General features: G+C 42.1%; 1 protein-coding gene across 1 annotated transcript in view; it reads left to right on the plus strand.

Annotated features, from left to right (window-relative positions):
• The window catches only part of LOC127650708 (CUB and sushi domain-containing protein 2-like), a 467,844-nt gene that overhangs the window by 383,915 nt on the left and 64,262 nt on the right, over window positions 1-19,667 (plus strand). The window contains exons 40-47 of the mRNA XM_052136305.1: window positions 86-204; window positions 1,319-1,388; window positions 7,643-7,759; window positions 10,868-11,077; window positions 12,331-12,519; window positions 16,663-16,840; window positions 18,863-19,008; window positions 19,496-19,576. Of these exons, the coding sequence (XP_051992265.1) occupies window positions 86-204; window positions 1,319-1,388; window positions 7,643-7,759; window positions 10,868-11,077; window positions 12,331-12,519; window positions 16,663-16,840; window positions 18,863-19,008; window positions 19,496-19,576 (1,110 nt within the window). The remainder of the gene's footprint in view (window positions 1-85; window positions 205-1,318; window positions 1,389-7,642; window positions 7,760-10,867; window positions 11,078-12,330; window positions 12,520-16,662; window positions 16,841-18,862; window positions 19,009-19,495; window positions 19,577-19,667) is intronic.

Below are 19,667 nucleotides of genomic sequence, written 5' to 3' on the forward strand. Positions count from 1 at the left end.
CACACATCTCGAAAAACTAAATTGGCTTCTACATTCAGCTTAATTAATCTCTTTATTTGATGTATTGTCTCTTTTCCTCTCACAGCTGTGTCCCTCACAAGCTGTCCTGAGCCAGTTGTACCCATGAATAGCTTCAAAGTGGGTGAGAGGCTACAGATGAACAATGTGGTGTCCTTCCAGTGTGACCCTGGTTATACTCTGCAGGTGAGAGAGAGGTTACCAAGAGTTGTACCAAACTGTTTGGGATGTGCAAAACTACATATTTTATTCTGACTAGTCAGTGGGGGGCCTGGCTAGCTCAGTGGTAAAGATGCTGGCTACCACCAGTTCGCTAGTTCGAATCCCAGGGCGTGCTGAGTGACTCCAGCCGGGTCTCCTAATCAACCAAATTGGCCCGGTTGTTAGGCAGGGTACAGTCACACAGGGTAACCTCCTCGTGATCGCTATAATGTGGTTCACTCTCAGTGGGGCACGTGGTGAGTTGTGCGTGGATGGTGGTGGATGGCATGAAGCCTCCACATGCGCTATATCTCTGTGGTAACGCACTCAACAAGCAGGTTGACAGTCTCAGACACGGAGGCAGTTGAGATTCCACCCGGATTGAGTCGAATCACTACGCCACCACGAGGAATTAGAGCGCATTGGGCATTCCAAATTGGGGAAAAAAGAAAAAAATATATTTGACCTTAAGGAAGGCTTGTATAATGAGCCTAGTTTTTAGTTCCTGACACTGATCAGACATGTTTTTTAGGTGGAGTTTGTGTAAGATGCATTCTTATGTTAAAAACAATAGATAGCAGAATGCACAGTAGTGAAGATGCCTCAAAGTGGGACTATTTTTAACTTGAAAGTGCAATGTTCATTTTGGTATGCACAAAAACAGTATGAGACATAACACAACAGCCCAAGATTCTGTCTGAATGCGTATGGAAGAAACAGTGATGCTTAAGGGGGATGAATTGAAAGACACTTCTTTTCCAAGAGGGTTTTACTGCAAAAACTGTCTTAACAGCTAAAGCACAATATGCTGTTAATTAAAGCATTCAACATCAAAACTAAAAAAATAAGAAATGACTACTAATTAGTCAACTTCACTAATTCACTAGTAGAATGCAGTGTTGCAGTGGATGGTTTTCTTTGATATTCTGAAAATTAGTGGAGGTCAAATCATGGACAGTGTGCACTCTATATACTAAAGAGTGAATATATATATATATATATATATATATATATATATATATATATATATATATATATATATATATATATATATGTATGTATGTATGTCTGTATTTATTTGTTTATTTGATCTTTTCAGGGAGTCTCCCATATCTCTTGCATGCCAGGGCCTGTGCGCCGTTGGAACTATCCACCTCCTCTCTGTATTGGTAAAACTTCTGTCATTTTTTATTTATTTCTTCTCTAAATCCTTTCTACTGCAGATGTGTGGACTGAGGGCTACCTGGGAGAACTAAATGCAATTTATTGTGGTATTTGTGTCCATGTATGTTTGATTTGGAGAGAATTCAAAATAAATACTGGCCAAGCAGTAAATGCGAGTAAATGACACTGAGGTAGTTGCATGGTAACTGTATAAGGAACTGTCAAATAGTACATGGTTTAAATAGAATTATGAGAATCTGCCCCTCGCTGAAGTTTGCAGTGTGAACTATTCAAATCAAAGACATGCAAATTTTCACATTTTGTCATGTCTCAGATTTTAGAACTTTAACCTCCATGGGAACGTTACCTTTGCATGTATATATAATAGTATTATTATTTTTCTCTAGAACTCCATGTGGCAAAACGTCTCTGTTACTGACGTAACCTCCGTTCCCTGATGGAGGGAACGAGACGTTGTGTCGCTGAGTTGACACTAGGGGTCGCTCTTGCGGAGCACGGCCATCTCTGATTTTGAGAAAAGGCCAATGAGAATTGGTGTGTGGAATTTGCATGCCACTCCCCCGGACATACGGGTATAAAAGGAGTGACGCTGCAAATACACATCAGGTATCGCATTGAGGAGCCGAGCCAAAGACCCGGCGCTTTCAGCAGATGGTTCAGTATTGTGGCTAGCGGGAACACAACGTCTCGTTCCCTCCATCAGGGAACAGAGGTTACGTCAGTAACCGAGACATTGTCGACGTTGTGTCGCTGAGTTGACACTAAGGGTCCCATGGAAAACGCCACAGAGCTGAACCGAGTTACACAGACAAGCGGTGCGAGACGGGCAAACCTCCGTGTGCCTCGTAGCCAGCGCAGCAAGCCGTCGCATAACTACCCCCAACACACTGGCAGGTATGAAGCGGTCCCCTGCACCTAGGGGGACCTGTAAAAGAAACGCAATCGTTCGGCTGGGGGCCAAATATAAATGGTCCAAGCTGGGGGGTGTCCCTCCAAAGAGGAGGACACCGCGGAGCCCACACCCGGCCCCGAGGGGGGGTGGGGGGTTTAGGTGGAATACACACACGGTCTTACCGGCTAGCAGCAGAAGCACATCGTGTGGAACGGCGCCATGGTAGACCCTACCCAAAGGTTGGGAGGGGTTACTACAAACACGGCGACCCAGGGCAGAGGGCCCTCTGTAGGGAAACCATTTTCCGGGATATACATCACACAGGGTTGCCGAAGGGGGCAACCAGCGCATGTGGAGCACTTACCTCAGTATGGGGGCCTAGTGACGCCCGTACCGGGGCGGCAGTGAGCCTCTCCGAAGACTCGACAGCCGCTAGGCTAGGGAGGAAGAACGTCCAGGGTTCACACTTCCTGCGAACGCAACTGGGGAAAAGAGCGCACGTCTTCACCTCAAGGGAGGGGAAAGGCACTATGCACAAGCGATACACCCGGCCAGCTGACCCGAACTTACCTGTTTGTGTCACCTGATAACACACGGGACGAAACTGGCTCAACCCTGAGGTTATAGAACCTTGCAAAGGTGTTAGGTGTTGCCCAACCCGCGGCTCTACATATGTCTGCTAGAGAGGCGCCATGGGACAACGCCCATGAAGCTGCAACGCCCCTGGTAGAATGGGCTCGTAGGCCATCAGGGGGCGGCACGTGCTGGGCATGGTATGCCATCGTGATGGCATCGACGACCCAGTGGGCGATCCTCTGTTTGGAGACAGCGCTTCCCTTCCGCTGTCTGCCAAAGCAAACAAAGAGCTGCTCGGAGCTTCTAAAGCTCTGTGTGCGGTCCAAGTAGATGCGCAGAGCATGCACCGGACACAGCAACGTAAAGGTTGGGTCTGCCTCCTCCAGGGGCAGCGCTTGCAGGTTCACCACTTGATCCCTAAAGGGGGTCGTGGTAACCTTGGGCACATAGCCCGGTCGGGGTCTCAGGATGACGTGAGAGTAAGCCGGACCGAACTCTAGGCACAGTTTGCTAATAGAGAACGCCTGCAGGTCCCCTACCCTCTTGATGGAGGTGAGCGGCGTCAGGAAGGCGGTCTTCAGAGAGAGCGCCTTTAGCTCTGCTGACTCAAGGGGCTCGAAGGGAGCTCCCCGAAGGCCCCCAGAGAGGTCCCACGAGGGAACGAGGCGCGGCCTGGGAGGGTTTAACCTCCTCGCGCCTCTCAGGAACCTGATGATCAAATCGTGCTTCCCTATATACTTACCTTCCACTGCATCGTGATGTGCCGATATAGCGGCTACATACACCTTCAAGGTGGAGGGGGACAGCCGTCCCTCCAAACGTTCCAGGGGAGGGAGTGGTCTGCTTACCAGCTCCCGAAGTGCAGTTCCCTGAGTCCCAGGGCTGCCCGTCTCAGGCGCTTCGAAGCCTTCTTAGGGTTCTTGGCGACCGGCCTTGAGGCAGGGGGACATCGCCTTCCTGCGAGTAGCTCCGCGCCGGGGCCGGCACCGAGGGGCGGGCTGTGGCAGGGCTGGTGTTGGTACCGCAGGGGGACGCGCTGGGTGACGAGCAGACGGGGTGCGGGGCCTGTAGCTCTGCCTGGGCAGGATGTGCTGTATAGCCTCCGTCTGCCTCCTTACCGTTGTGAACTGCCGGGCGGAGTCTCCAACCTGGGAGATGGGGGCGTCAAGGAAACGTACCTTGTCAGCCTCTCGCGACTCGACCAGGTTGAGCCATAGGTGGCGCTCCTGGACCACCAAGGTGGACATCGCCTGCCCGAGAGCCCGCGCCGTGACCTTTGTTGCCCGGAGGGCGAAGTCGGTCGCTGAACGCAGCTCCTGCATTAGACCCGGGTCAGGACTACCCTCGTGTAGTTCTCTAAGTGCCTTGGGTTGGTGCACCTGCAGGAGTGCCATGGCATGTAAGGCGGAGGCGGCGTGTCCAGCAGCGCTGTAGGCTTTAGCCGTCAGAGACGATGTCAGCCTACAGGCCCTGGACGGAAGCGTTGGTCGGTTCCGCCAGGTGGAGGCGTTTTGCGGGCATAAGTGCACCGCGACCGCTTGGTCCACCTGGGGAATCGCCGTGTAGCCCCTTGCCGTCCCGCCGTCGAGGGTAGTGAGAGCGGAGGAGCTTACTGCTCGCGTGCGGGCAGTGAAAGGCGCGCGCCACGAGCGCGTAAGCTCCTCATGCACCTCCGGGAAGAAAGGAACGGGGGCGGAGCATGGCCGTAACCGGCGCTCCGGCCCCAGGAACCAATCGTCGAGCCGCGAGGGTTCGGGGGGGGCGGAGGAATCCACTCCAGCCCGACACTCGCGGCTGCCCGGGCAAGCATGGCTGTCAGCTCCGCGTCAGCCTGCGACTGAGCCGCTGCATCCGAGGGTGGGAGCTCAGCCGAGTCTTCAGCGTCAGACAAGACAAACCCGCTCTCCGATGCCGCGATCGAAATCTAATCGTCGTCAGGCGCTCCGAACGTGATCGCTGGTCCGCTATGAAGCGAGCCGGCAACCGCGCCCCAGCGCTCGGTTGGAGCATACGAGCGTGGCGGGGAGTGGAAGGTCCGTGGGGTTGTACCCGGCGGAGAGGCTCCCACTGAGGTCCCCATATCGCCCCCAGCGCTAGCCGACACGCCTCATACCCGTAGGTAGAAGGACCGAGTCGGGGAGCGGCTGGGGTGCCCCGCGCTCTTACGAGTGTGAGGCGCGACCGCAGCGTAGCCATGGGCATGCTCTCGCAGTGAGAGCATGAACCATCAACGAACGCTGACTCTGCGTGGGTAGTACCCAGGCACAAGAGGAAACGATCGTGGCCATCAGACGGGGAGAGAGAACGTTTTAATGTTTTTTTTTTTTTTTGTTTTTATATATATATATATATATATATATATATATATATATATATGTATACGAGAGTATAAATGTATATATAAACGAAGTTATTCACTCCGTAACTCTTTTATCAGCTGCTGAAGCGCCCAGGGGTGTATGCTCAGCACAACGTAGTATGCGAGGGGGAGGACCGCTGGAAAGCGCCGTAAAGCCAACAGCTTGCAGAGATGACTGGAACAGCAGAGGAATTCAGCTCTATGACTGCTCTCTCGGCTCCGAAAAAGATATCTGATGTGTATTTGCAGCGTCACTCCTTTTATACCCGTATGTCCGGGGGAGTGGCATGCAAATTCCACACGCCAATTCTCATTGGCCTTTTCTCAAAATCAGAGATGGCCGTGCTCCGCAAGAGCGACCCCTAGTGTCAACTCAGCGACCCCTAGTGTCAACACAACGTCGACTGAGTGACAGACGGGGAACATATTTCTTGAAATATAGTGATATATTTCTTGTTTTATGCCACAAAAGAAAAATTAAGCTCAACAAAATATAAACGTGTCTTGATATTTTTGTGACGGGTGTAGTTTTACAGAGAGACAAAGACTTGCTCGGATATTTGTCACAAATTTGCAATAAAATTACAATTTTGGGAAGGGAAAAAATACTGTATACCGTTTTCATAAATGTCAAGGATGCAAAAAGTAAATTTTGGATCCTGGATGTGAGTTCACATTATCGAGATCAGACTGTTCTTGACAAAGGAAACAGGTCAATGAAGTTGCTCAGTCACATCCTTATTATTACATTTACATGTATGCATTTGGCAGACGCTTTTATACAAAGCGACTTACAGTGCACTTATTACAGGGGCAATCCCCCCGGAGCAACCTGGAGTTAAGTGCCTTGCTCACGGACACAATGGTGGTGGCTGTGGGGATCGAACCAGTGACCTTCTGATTACCAGTTATGTGCTTTAGCCCGCTACACTACCACCACTCCATTGACTGTCTCATGTCACAGCATGAGACATATTACTGTCTCATGCTGTGATTGGTGGAACTCTTAGGATGACTCATGGCTTTGATCATCTGCTGCTTTTTTCACTGTAACAGAGCACATTGTTAACCCTTTTCCTCAATATAGACTCCATTCAGAATCTGTAGCTTTGTAGGGCTTCTCTGAACATCCATAGAGCCTCTTTGATTGCAAAGCCAGGGCTTTAATCTGAGTGATTTTTTTTTATCCCCTTTTCTCCCCAATTTGGAATGCCCAATTCCCACTACTTAGTAAGTCCTCGTGGTGGCGCGGTTACTCACCTCAATCCAGGTGGTGGAGGACAAGTCTTAGTTGCCTCTGCTTCTGAGATAGTCAATCCGTGCATCTTATCACATGGCTCGTTTTCAATGACACCGCGGAGACTCACAGCATGTGGATGCTTATGCTACTCTCTGCGATCCACCCACAACTTACCACGTGCCCCATTGAGAGCTAGAACCACTAATCGCGACCACAAGGAGATTACCCCATGTGACTCTGCCCTCCCTGGCAACTGGGCCAATTTGGTTGCTTAGGAGACCTGGTTGGATTCCCTCAGCACACCCTGGATTCGAACTCACAACTCCAGTAGTTTAGACTCAAAGCCTTGAGAGGAGGGAGCAGAGCATGCATTTTTACTGATATGAGAAGAAGTCTGAAGGCTACAGAGGTACTCAAGAGGCGTTTGAAAGCTTTGGGAAGGGAATTGGCCTTTTTTAATAAATGAAAGACTTGTTTTCCAATGAATGATGTCAATTGAATGCTAATGTGTTACATTTCTTACTTTAGCACAAACCATTTAGGGACAGTGCAGATGGTAGACAACATCACCAAGGAAAGGAAAACAGCAGTCGATTTGTAGCCCACTCAGGCAACCGTGGACGTCACAATGCATGTTAACATTCTCTTGCCCCATACAATAAATGCAAATTAGCCATAAAAACAAGCCATTGTTGCATACAAAATTTTAAATACATGAGTTTTTCCAAAGGGACTTTAAATTAACTTGATGTATACATTTTACAGCATGTGTGTTCCCTGTGATTTAAACCTTTGACTTTGTCATTGCAAGCACCATGCTCTACCTGTTGAGCTACAGGAACATGTTTGCTTCAGGGATAATGTGTTTGGAAAATTTTAATTGCTTGAGAAATTTAATAAAAGTCATTTTAGCTAACCAAAATAGATAAATTAATTTGCAGATAAGTGACAGCAATTTTCACTTCTATTATCTGCTATACATATTTTCCCACCAATCAAAAGAAGTGGTAATATCCTGTCGCCTCATATCATTCTGTCATGGTAGCCTGACAGCTGTCAGCTGGTTGAATTGGCCTTTAAAGGTACATGAATTTTGAGTACAGCAGGTCAAGGTATGTTTCCTATAAATGATTGTTTTTAATACTCTTCTCATAATTTTTCTTACCAACAGCTCAGTGTGGGGGGATCAGAGAGGTGATGGAAGGCACCATACTTAGCCCTGGTTTCCCTGGAAACTACCCAAGCAACAGTGACTGCACATGGAGGATTTACTTGCCAGTTGGATATGGTAAGGACACAGCAGAGTGAACAGATAGCATTTAAAAATACTTTCCTAGTTTTGGTTTAACCCTTATGTTCTGTTGACACTACTGCCTTTGTTTTAAGTTTCCCAGAAAACTCAGTGATCTACAGTATGTGTGAATATAACTGCTTAATATTTTCCCTTAAAATTATTTTAATATGTTTATCTGACCTAATCAACTACTTATATACAGATATTATTGATGCATAAATGGATAGTTCAGCAAAAATGTAAATGTTGTCATTATTTCTTCTCCTTCATGTTGTTCCAAACCTGTATGATTTGATGTCTACTGTGGAACACAAAAGGAGATGTTTGGCAGAATGTTAGCCTCAGTCACCATTAACTTTCATTCCTTTTTTGCTCTTTAAAATAAAAATAGTTTCCACCAAAAACATCATGAGTGTGAGAATGAGTGAACTCTTTATTGTAAGACAAGCTCTTGACACATATATATATATATATATATATATATATATATATATATATATATATATATATATATATATATATATATATATATATATATATATATAATAAATAAAATAAATATTATAAAAATATATATATAATAAATATACATATATATATAATAAAACAAATCCAACATGATTGTCACAATTAAACGGCTACAGCATATACTGTACATATTTTTTTTAAGTATAAAAAACATCAAAATTAATTGAATCTAGTGATAAAGTATATTGCAGGTTTCAAAACATAAAGATACATAATGTAATTTTTGTGTGATCAATAAAGTTTAAATAGTATAATCAGTTATAAAAAGAATCATGAATTATCAACCTGATACTTCAATATTATGTATGTTTTATTATTTATTCATGCATGAATTCATTTATTTATTTGAGATTTTAAAAAGGCCTTGGAGTCTCTTAGAATCCAAATAGAGCATAAGGGTTAAGATGAACTGGCTAAAGCTGGTAGCATACTATCAGACTTTTAAGGCCCCTGCACACTTCATGCGAAATCGAAGAACGAACAGGTCTCTTGTCATTTATAATCTTTATGAGTTAATTTTGGTGGTTCGTAACAGCTCGTCAGGCGTACTTTCAGGAAAACTTCTTACAGGCTGCTAAACACCTTCTTACTGTCATTGGTCAACATCATCGGTAGGGTCACACCTAGCTCCTCCTACTTACAGGTCGACAGCTAATTCTCATGCAGTCAGTTTAGATCAGTTAACATATACTCAAATAATATTAAGTGCCCAATTACTCTTTTGTTTCATATGCTACTTCACTCATGTGCCTCGTGCAGTAAGATATGCCACTCTTATAATCATTCTTTTGTCTGTATTCTGCCCATTAACACCCTCTTATTCACCAATTTTTCTGTATTATATCTCATCATTAATTACTATAACAGATTGTAGTAGCATGTTAGTGCATTAGCCACATGAATTCAGAATGTAAACAAAACAAAATACACATTATCTAGTGCATATATATATATATATACACTCACCTAAAGGATTATTAGGAACACCATACTAATACTGTGTTTGACCCCCTTTCGCCTTCAGAACTGTCTTAATTCTACTTGGCATTGATTCAACAAGGTGCTGAAAGCATTCTTTAGAAATGTTGGCCCATATTGATAGGATAGCATCTTGCAGTTGATGGAGATTTGTGGTATGCACATCCAGGGCACGAAGCTCCCGTTCCACCACATCCCAAAGATGCTCTATTGGGTTGAGATCTGGTGACTGTGGGGGCCATTTTAGTACAGTGAACTCATTGTCATGTTCAAGAAACCAATTTGAAATGATTCGAGCTTTGTGACATGGTGCATTATCCTGCTGGAAGTAGCCATCAGAGGATGGGTACATGGTGGCCATAAAGGGATGGACATGGTCAGAAACAATGCTCAGGTAGGCCGTGGCATTTAAACGATGCCCAATTGGCACTAAGGGGCCTAAAGTGTGCAAAGAAAACATCCCCCACACATTACACCACCACCACCAGCCTGCACAGTGGTAACAAGGCATGATGGATCCATGTTCATATTCTGTTTACGCCAAATTCGGACTCTACCATCTGAATGTCTCAACAGAAATCCAGACTCATCAGACCAGGCAACATTTTTCCAGTCTTCAACTGTCCAATTTTGGTGAGCTCTTGCAAATTGTAGCCTCTTTTTCCTATTTGTAGTGGAGATGAGTGGTATCCGGTGGGGTCTTCTGCTGTTGTAGCCCATCCGCCTCAAGGTTGTGCGTGTTGTGGATTCACAAATGCTTTGCTGCATACCTCGGTTGTAACGAGTGGTTATTTCAGGCAAAGTTGCTCTTCTATCAGCTTGAATCAGTTGGCCCATTCTCCTCTGACCTCTAGCATCAACAAGGCATTTTCACCCACAGGACTGCCGCATACTGGATGTTTTTCCCTTTACACACCATTCTTTGTAAACCCTAGAAATGGTTGTGCGTGAAAATCCCAGTAACTGAGCAGATTGTGAAATACTCAGACCGGCCCGTCTGGCACCAACAACCATGCCACGCTCAAAATTGCTTAAATCACCTTTCTTTCCCATTCTGACATTCAGTTTGGAGTTCAGGAGATTGTCTTGACCAGGACCACACCCCTAAATGCATTGAAGCAACTGCCATGTGATTGGTTGATTAGATAATTGCATTAATGAGAAATTGAACAGGTGTTCCTAATAATCCTTTAGGTGAGTGTGTGTGTGTATATATATATATATATATATATATATATATATATATATATATATATTTATTACTTTAAAGCATCATCGAGTAGTTAAAACAGCTTCGTTTTCTGATCTCATGTGAATTCTACATTTGAATGCCACATTAGTTAAGACTATACATGTAGTCTTGAGTGTCCTTATACTGTATATAAATGATTCTCTAAATCCTCCCATAGCAGCATTTACATTATCAGAAATTTTGCAAACAGTTTGTCCTTGTTTAGCTGTTTCAAACTTTATTTTACCTGTGAACAAAGAATGGAGAAGAACTTTGTAAGTGTGCTGGGGCCTTTAGACTATTATTTTATTGGATCCATATTTATTTGTTTATCTATTTATTTATTTTATTTTTAATCCAAATAGGAGCTCATGTGCAATTCCTCAACTTTTCCACTGAGGCCAACCATGATTTCCTGGAAATTAGGAATGGTCCTTTTGACACCAGCACTGTGATTGGCAGATTCAGTGGGCAGGACTCACCACCCTCTCTTCTAACCACCTCCCATGAGACCACAATATATTTCCATAGCGATCACTCTCAGAATAAGCCTGGCTTCAGATTTGATTATCAGGGTAAGGAAACTAAAAACAGGACAGAAGAAGTCATTGAGGATTGACCATGTTACTGAATGGAAAACAACACAAGTACACCAGACTCCAAATCTCTTGATGTTGTATTTAGCATTGTTGTTTCATTTCCTCTTTGCTTTTGCACATTTATTTTCTCAAGCATTTCAATTTTAATGTTAATTTCAATACCTTGCCAAGACACTCAGTCAAGATAACGAGTAAACATGGTAATAACCCTGGCTCTGTAAAGCTGTGCATAAAATCCATCAGGTATCAAATGCTGCTGATGGCAGTTATTTCCTTAGAATCCAATGCAAAGAATGAGTCCAATGAGTGAATTCAAAATGCAATGATTGTCGTAGAAATTGCCTTTTTTATCTTCAAATACGGATCCATGAAAGCTATTGGAATATGCACTGTAATGCTATGAAAGTTTGCAGACTTGAAATAACTTGTGAAATACTATTTACATAATTATATGTACATTAGCATATAAATCAAGCATTATATCCAGTAGTGCACACTTTTGCAGAGCTTGCATGAATGCCGCAAAAGATAATCTGATCCACATAAATCATTCCTTTAGTCATACTAATTTTGCATCTGAAATCCTCATCATATTTCCTATTTTGTCTATGAGATTTGATACAATTATTTTGTAAAAATTCTGATAATTGTTTCTGACTAAGGCAGAAATAATGAACAAGAAAATATGAATTATTGTCAATCAAAGTGCTTTTATGACATCAGGGAAGACAATGGACAGAAAAAATGTAGAAACCCAGTGAAAACATGACAATATATTTTCATGTATATGTGTGTGGTGTGCCTGCAATAAACAGTAATAGTTAGGTTGCATTGCCATAAGTTTCAGATCTCCATAATTAAGGAAGTCTATCTGAGCTAAATTGACAACATCATTGCAAGGTCTTTGACTAAATTTGTTTGGATTCATTTTTGCACTTCCAAATGTATCTTTGGTGTATAGCAATCAGTTTTGCTCAATCAGTTGATTCAATGCACATGGTTTACATGCACAGTTTCCAGAGTCTAGGCATAACAAAATTTGGCATTTGATGCTCAAAGCTCAGAGCCATCTTTTTTTATGAAAATGTATTTGTTTGAGATAGCAGAATTGCGTGCACTTTTCATGAACTCTAGTTGGCTCAGCATTCCTCTGTGAGGACTGAAAATGAATCATACATTTTTCCCCATGTGTCATGTTGCAATTTTATTATAACGTCTCTCTTTCCCAGCCTATGAACTTCAGGAGTGTCCTGACCCTGAACCCTTTCGCTATGGTGTGGTGGTGGGGGCTGGTTACAATGTGGGCCAATCCATCTCATTTGAATGCTATCCAGGGTATCAACTGATGGGGCACTCCTTTCTTACCTGTCAGCATGGCACAAACCGCAACTGGGATCATCCGTTTCCTCACTGTGAAGGTACAACCCCTTCCATTTACTCCATAGTGTCAGTAAACATCTGGTACGCTATTTGCATAGTGGGTTCAGACAGCTTAATTTAGCAAGCAGCCTGGTTTCATGTGCCTGTTTAATATACTGTATATTGTCCTAAAGACATTTTGTTACAATCATTAATTACATAGTAATAACAATAATAATGTGTAAATACAAGCAGCTCTGTATAAGTATTTGCACAGTAACTACAATTTTCTTTGGTATTACGTAATACCTACACATTTATAGTAACATCAACACTGCAATTTCCTCTTTTTTTAAGCAATTAAATATGAACTTATTAATATACAGTGTTATGTATATCATAACACATGAATCACCCAAAACAATTTTTTTTTATTTTGATCCTGGATGGCTTGATTTCCTATTCATATCACAACATGTGATGCTTTAATGAATGTCATGGTCCACCTCTCTAATATTGATAGAGACTCTCTTTTAAGCCTTAAATAAGGATCTAAAAGTATCAAAAAAGTAGTCTATGTGAAGTAATTTTTCAGTGAAAATCTTGCTAAAATCAATATAGGTTCTTGCATGAATTTGCATCTCATTTTCAACAAACTTCTCTTTTGCAAGTTACGATTTTAACTGTTAAAAAAAATGACTTACATTTCAGACTGTTTCTCACAAAATCATGTGCATATATTCCGAAGACTTGGAATATGACACATGAGTCTCATGGACTACTTTTATGATACTTTTGTTTTTTAGTTTTTTTGTTGTTTTGATTGTTTAAGTGAGACTATCCACTGCCATTGTTTTGAAAAGATGGCCTGCAGTATGTTTGTGTTTCACAGAAGAAAGGAAGTCATAAGGATTTGGTAGAACATGAGGGAGAGTTAATTATGACACAATTTTAATTCATGGGTAAACTTTGTCTTTAAGTACTAGTAAGCACTGGTTATTCTTTCTTCTAGCCATATTTACTCCAGGCTTAAATGTGGGGTCAGTTAGGGCAACTGCACATAAATGCAAATTCAGCCCCCTTACAATTAACCATCCCTACAGACTCAAGGGCTCTTCTTTATCATCCCCCCATCCTCCAGAGGGCATGATGGGAAAGCAGAGGATTCTCATTCATATGCCTTATCCTTGACCCACATTTTCATGCTCATTTTCTTCTGTTGATTCAATGAGTTAATTAAGCAGTGGGTCGCGAGGTTGCTTATGCACGGGGGACGCTGAATGCTCGCGTGGGAATAAAGTCATTTCAGGGAGGTACTCAAGAGGCTGACAGAGTATTTGCAGCCTCGCTGTCTCACGCATGTGTCTTTGCATTGCCCAGTGTTTTCGCACATGTAGATCCACAAATAGAAACACATATTATTAATCCGTTCTGCGGATACAATAATGTACAATGAACAATTAAGCACCAACTTGGGCCTTGTTATAAGCAGCAAGCATGGGTAATTGAATTTCTGGTAATCGAGGGCTCTGGTGAGAAACACTAAAGACAAAAATATGAATCCACAATCTGTTATATACACACTGTCAAGACAAAAGACTCTTTTGTACAGAGAAAGGTATTTTGCTATTAGACCATAGCTGTAGTTTGAAAGTCTCTTTGAAAGGGAACCATCTTGGATGGCTTTAGTGGGCACTTAGAAGGTGAATTACCATTTTGATGGCTTGTAAAATCACTCTTGAGAGTACCTTCTAGGAGATAGTAAGTTGTATAAGGGCCAAGATGGAATGAAAAGGGCAAAGAATACTGTCAAAATATGAACAATGACCACATTCATTTTCATTACAGGTCAAACTGGCATGCCTCACTCTCTTGGGATTTTCACACTTGAAATGGTTTACCCAGCACCATTATTAACCCTTAGTAAATGTAATCCTGAGTAATCTTGTTTCATGTTTCACACTGTTCACTGTTATACAGGGCAAGTAATTATTCATGGGTATTCAGGTTTAAAGACACATTGTAGATTTGTAAACCCTGTGTTAACTACCTTGTTTGTATATTAATGAGGTCAGTAACATTGTTTGGACAAATACAGCTTGAAATGGGTAAATTGTTTTAAAACTGCATGCCCTTATTTGAAAATGTTGCAATGTAACACCCCATTTACTCTTGGTATTAAGATGCGTCTCGGTTGATCTGATCACATGTGGTCAAGTGAGACACATTTGGTCACTTTATTTCATTTCCTGTGACCACTTGTGATCGGATTTGAGGGGAGGGTCTCTGATTTAATGATGACATACATCAATCACTATTTCAGTGTGTTACTGCATGATGATAAACCTTGAAAAAGTCAGAAAAGACAAAGCGTGAAGAAAAGGTCACACTATTACGGCTGATATTTAATCTGAGCACAAACGCAACATTTCGAGCTGAATTCTCTGTTTTTTTAATGGATTACTTGTATTACATTTGTTTAATATGTTCATGCTTCTCATTTGTGTTGATATCAGACACACTGAATAAGTTATCGGGCTTGCTTATTTTTTCCGCTTTTTTTTTATTTTTTTAGATCAGATGGTTATTTCCTTTAAAAGCCACTCATAACCGGCAAAGTTTACACTTTTGTTTTAACACAAAGATTGATTGACAGGTGAGGAGTGGTGCTTTACTACCGCCTGGGGCACATCAGGACTGATAAGCGTTTACAACTCAAATGTGATGTTCTCACAAGTGTTTTTGGCTACCTTCTTATGTGGTTTCAGCTCCAATCACAAAGTGCTTTAAACCCTGTTTAGACCTGTGATCGGATCACCAAAAACACATCCTTATACCATGTGTAAATGGGGTCATAATCAGCTCCGGCCTTTTTAAGTCACCTGAAATGTAGAAAAGAAAAACAAGTAACACAGTTTTTTCTTCTCTCCAGTTAATGTGTTTGCTGTCAGCATTATTTGTGTTTCTCTCAGACACTGAAACTAAACATGTGAAAGTTTCTGTAACTGTATAAAAGCACATGAATAATTAATTAGGTAAACAATTAGTTTACGATAGGTTGTCTGTTACGCAACATCTCTGAAAGGGTTAGTTCACCCAATAATTTGTCTTTGTCTTTCTTACATACTGTGCTTTCACCATTTACTGCCCCAGCCATCACCTGCACATGCTGGCATTAACAGTTTGCAACAAAGGTTCTCAGGGTGCTGTCATGCACATAGATTTCCTCTCCCATACATTAGAGGGATGATCGATTCTCTCATCCATTTTCCAACCTGTCCACATCACAAGGCTCTCTCTGTCCTCCTTCCTCTGCCATATACTCCCATTCCTACTCACTACTCAACTTTTTTTAACCAATCGATAGCATCACTTTGCATTTTTGTTTGAAAGCGTAGTGTTTTTATTTATTTGATCAATGCCCTGATCGATACTTAATTTAGCAGGTAAGATGGCAAGAAAGAGCACATAGCATCTGAGATTAGCATAGGCACCCCTTGCAGGATGCCATCGGAGATGAGAGGAAATGAGGGAGAAGGAAGAAGAGCTGGAAAAATTGTGGAAGAGGGTGGAAACGCGTGGGGAGGAATGTGGGGACGGCAAGTCCTTGATTGTGCAAGAAACTGCTGAGAGTGAAGTCGGAGCTAAAGTGTGTTACGACATGTCCTTATGTATGCGTACAATTGTGAGCCTATTTTTATTCCGCCATCCAAATCATATTGATTATTTCCCCTCCGAATCGGGTGAGCAGCAGCATGGGATCAGCAGGGACTGGAAGGGGATTTTATTTCATATGTCTGGGGCTCATTTGAATCAGTGGAAACATGGACACATCTATATAAATGCAAAGTTCTGGCTGCAAGAGGGATTTCTGAGATGAGTCGGACAGGGACAGTGTACCATTGGGAGTACTGAGCGATATTTAAGAAGCCAGTGGGGCTTTTAATACTTGTCGCTCTGCCCTTATCCGGGTTCCCACTTTCTTCCCCAGCCCCTTGCTGGATAAGGTTCGGCCCCTTATCTTGCTAGGACATTCTGGATTATGCCACGGGACTGTCTTTCTTTAATGTTTGGGCCCTACAAGATATGTTAAGTGGCAGGCTATGGAGAAAGACTTCATTTCTACCTGATTCCTAGGGAATCCCCTATTGTATGTGCATTTTCTTTTGTTTTATTTTGTTATATTCTTCCTTGTCTTATAGTGCCCTGTGGAGGTAATATTACATCAGACAATGGCACAATCTTCTCCCCTGGTTACCCAGAGGACTACCCCACTTCTGCAGACTGCAGCTGGCTGATTACAGTTGCACCTGGCTTGGGCATTCAGCTTAATTTCACCCTTCTGCAAGTCCATGGCCCACAGGACTTCATCTCTGTCTGGTGAGTGATCTGAATTCTTGTTGTAATTATCCAGTCAATACATCTACCTCTGCTCATCACCTTCTCTTTCTCTTTCTCCCTTTTTCTTGTTCTGTCAGTCTCTTGTCTAGGACAGACCACACGTACAATATAGCAGATTCAGGCTGGTGTTTAATTAATGAGCCTCTTTACTGAGAGTAATTCAGTCACCTGAGGCCTGTATGCATAGTTAGGATTCACGGCTCTGGCACGGGTTCTTTTTAAACATAATATAACACTGTTAAAACCTGAAAGTCTAATCACACACCTATTCTAAATCTATCTTCCTCTCTTAGCTGTAGCACCATGATACAATAGCAATGGCCTCCACTTGTGTTTGAAAAAAAATCCTGTTCAAGGCAATTCAGACCATTTGGCAGCCACTCACTCCCGGACAGCTAATTTTCTATGTCAATAAGTGGCATAAAATTACAGCTCCTATCTACTTGAATGGGGAAAGAACCGAAATCTTCAAAAGAGGTGGTCAGAATTTTGTTCAAAGAAAATATTTCAAATCGGCACTAAAATCTGACAACAATGGTATCATAAATTGTGCTTCATTAGCTCAGCTCACACTAAAACCACTGTTCTTTAGGATGCTTCAGCTAATGCACATGCACGTTCTTGTAGTGATAAGTTCTTTTCTTAGACTTAGAATTTTTTACATCTGTTTGCCATTGGGCGTTCCAATTTCTCACATTCATTTTAATACCAGTGGTCCACCTCTGCTTAACTGTCTCTGGCTTAGATCTAAGGGTTTTTGCACTATAGTTTGTGGTGTGCACCCTATTCTATTTGATTTAAAGTTGGGTTTGTTTGTTTGGTGTGAAACTCATGTGTGTGCCAGCAAACTCTACATGAGTTCACTTGAAAAGGATATTTAGGGTACATATATGTGAGCTCTGGTAAAGTTTTCAGTTGCAATTAAAAACATTGTCCTCAATCATGGAAGTGAACCAATATTGATGATGTATTATTTAATTTTTTTATATTATAGTATAATCCATTACTCATAGCTGATTGACACTAAATAAATTGCTTTTGAAGAGTTGCTTGCATTCTTGCATCTCTTTAAATGTATCCACATCAGAAACGCAAGTGCCTTTTTTGTTTATGTATCTGTTTAAGTTTTGGTGGTTGCTAAAGTGGTAAACAGCTGCTGTTGGTACTAATGTTGGTACTCATGTTTATAATGTAAACATAACAAGGTTTTGACCCAAATGAACTATCTGAAAGAAGACTGGCAGGTGGGTAGAATCACACTTGGGTTTGGACAAAGCAAGTGAACCAACTGTCACAACAGCATGAGAAAGCATCGACTTTGTTTCCCTACTCTTTCTTGGGGACATTGTGTGTTCGCTTGTACTGACATGCAGGATTCTGCCACTTAAAGTGAAGCTGGAAATACAGTATCACTAGAAGAGGTTTTTTTTTTTTTAACCAAAGCCAGGAAAAGCTGCATCAAGACAGCTTGGCCTCAGTTCAGTGAGCCCTTTAGCCAACCAGATGCTTTTATGAATGCACAGGACAGGACATAATCTGTAGTGCATGCTCAGACAGGCACAAACAGATGGTTTTGAAGCTGAATGGTCATGGCTAAAACTGGGATCACGTTGCAGCCAAATTGTTTCCCACCGACAAGAGGACAGGAAGGATGAGACTAAACTCCCTAGGTAGTGACTTCAATTTCACACTGCTTCCTTGACATAGAGGCTGAGCCTGAACTTAGAGTAAAATAACCGTAACGCACTACCTTAGAGAGAGAGTGTCTCTTGAATCAGAGAGGTAATCAGTATGGCTAGAATTGCCTTTCAAATCAGTAAGTAATCAATATGCTGAGAATCTTCTCTCAAATCAGCAGGGTAATCAATATGACTATAATAAACAATATGACAATAACTCACTGTCATTTTAACCAACAAGGCATGTAGTTTTCTCTCGTCACATTGACAATGCAATGTTTGCAGGTTTATTAAATTCATTTTGATGTTGTTTCTTCAACAGGGATGGACCTCAGGAAACAGCTCGCAAATTGGGAGTGTTTACCGAGGGAGAACCCAATAACCCACCCAGCAGCACATCGAATCAAGTTTTAATACGTTTCCGGAGCAACTCTGAAAAAGGCGGACTGTTCAAGATCAACTACCAAAGTAATCGATCAGTAATTCCTCAACAGTGTTGGGAGTAATCGAAAGTAGAGATTAGCTACTAACAATTTTTTAGTACTGAAAAAGGACAATAAAGTATACAAACAAACAAACAAACACAAACTGAGTTAATTCATTCAAAAACACTTTGTTTTGTACCAGAAAAAATATTGCTTTGATTTAAGGACAAATTATATACCATAAAAAGGATATTTATATATTTAAAATGAACCCCTTTCCCTCCCAAAATAGCTTTAATGCATTTAAGTACTTTTTGGTAATAACTTGTAGTTTAGCTACAGAAAAAAAATGCTTGACTGTAGTTTAAACTCTTTAAATTATGAGTGCCTTGTTCATTGCCACGTTCCAGTTTCAAAGTAGCTTTCCCAACACTGTTGCTTAGTAATTCCATCTTTTGTTCTTCCACAGTGCTATATTACATGGCTGTCCCCTTTCTCTCTATCTTTCTGTCTCTGCCTCTCTCTTATAGCCTATAGACTTCAGTTTTGTTTGCCACCCCCCATCATTCCAAATGCAGAAATTCTGATGGCCAGCAAGGAGTTTAAGATTGGTGAGTTTGGATCTATTTTGCATGCAAATGCACAATCTATTTTGTGTGCCCCCTTTTACGTGTTAATTTGTGGACTCGCTGGCTGCAATGG

This window comes from Xyrauchen texanus, chromosome 10 (genome assembly GCF_025860055.1).
Source record: "Xyrauchen texanus isolate HMW12.3.18 chromosome 10, RBS_HiC_50CHRs, whole genome shotgun sequence".
Lineage (NCBI taxonomy): Eukaryota > Metazoa > Chordata > Actinopteri > Cypriniformes > Catostomidae > Xyrauchen > Xyrauchen texanus.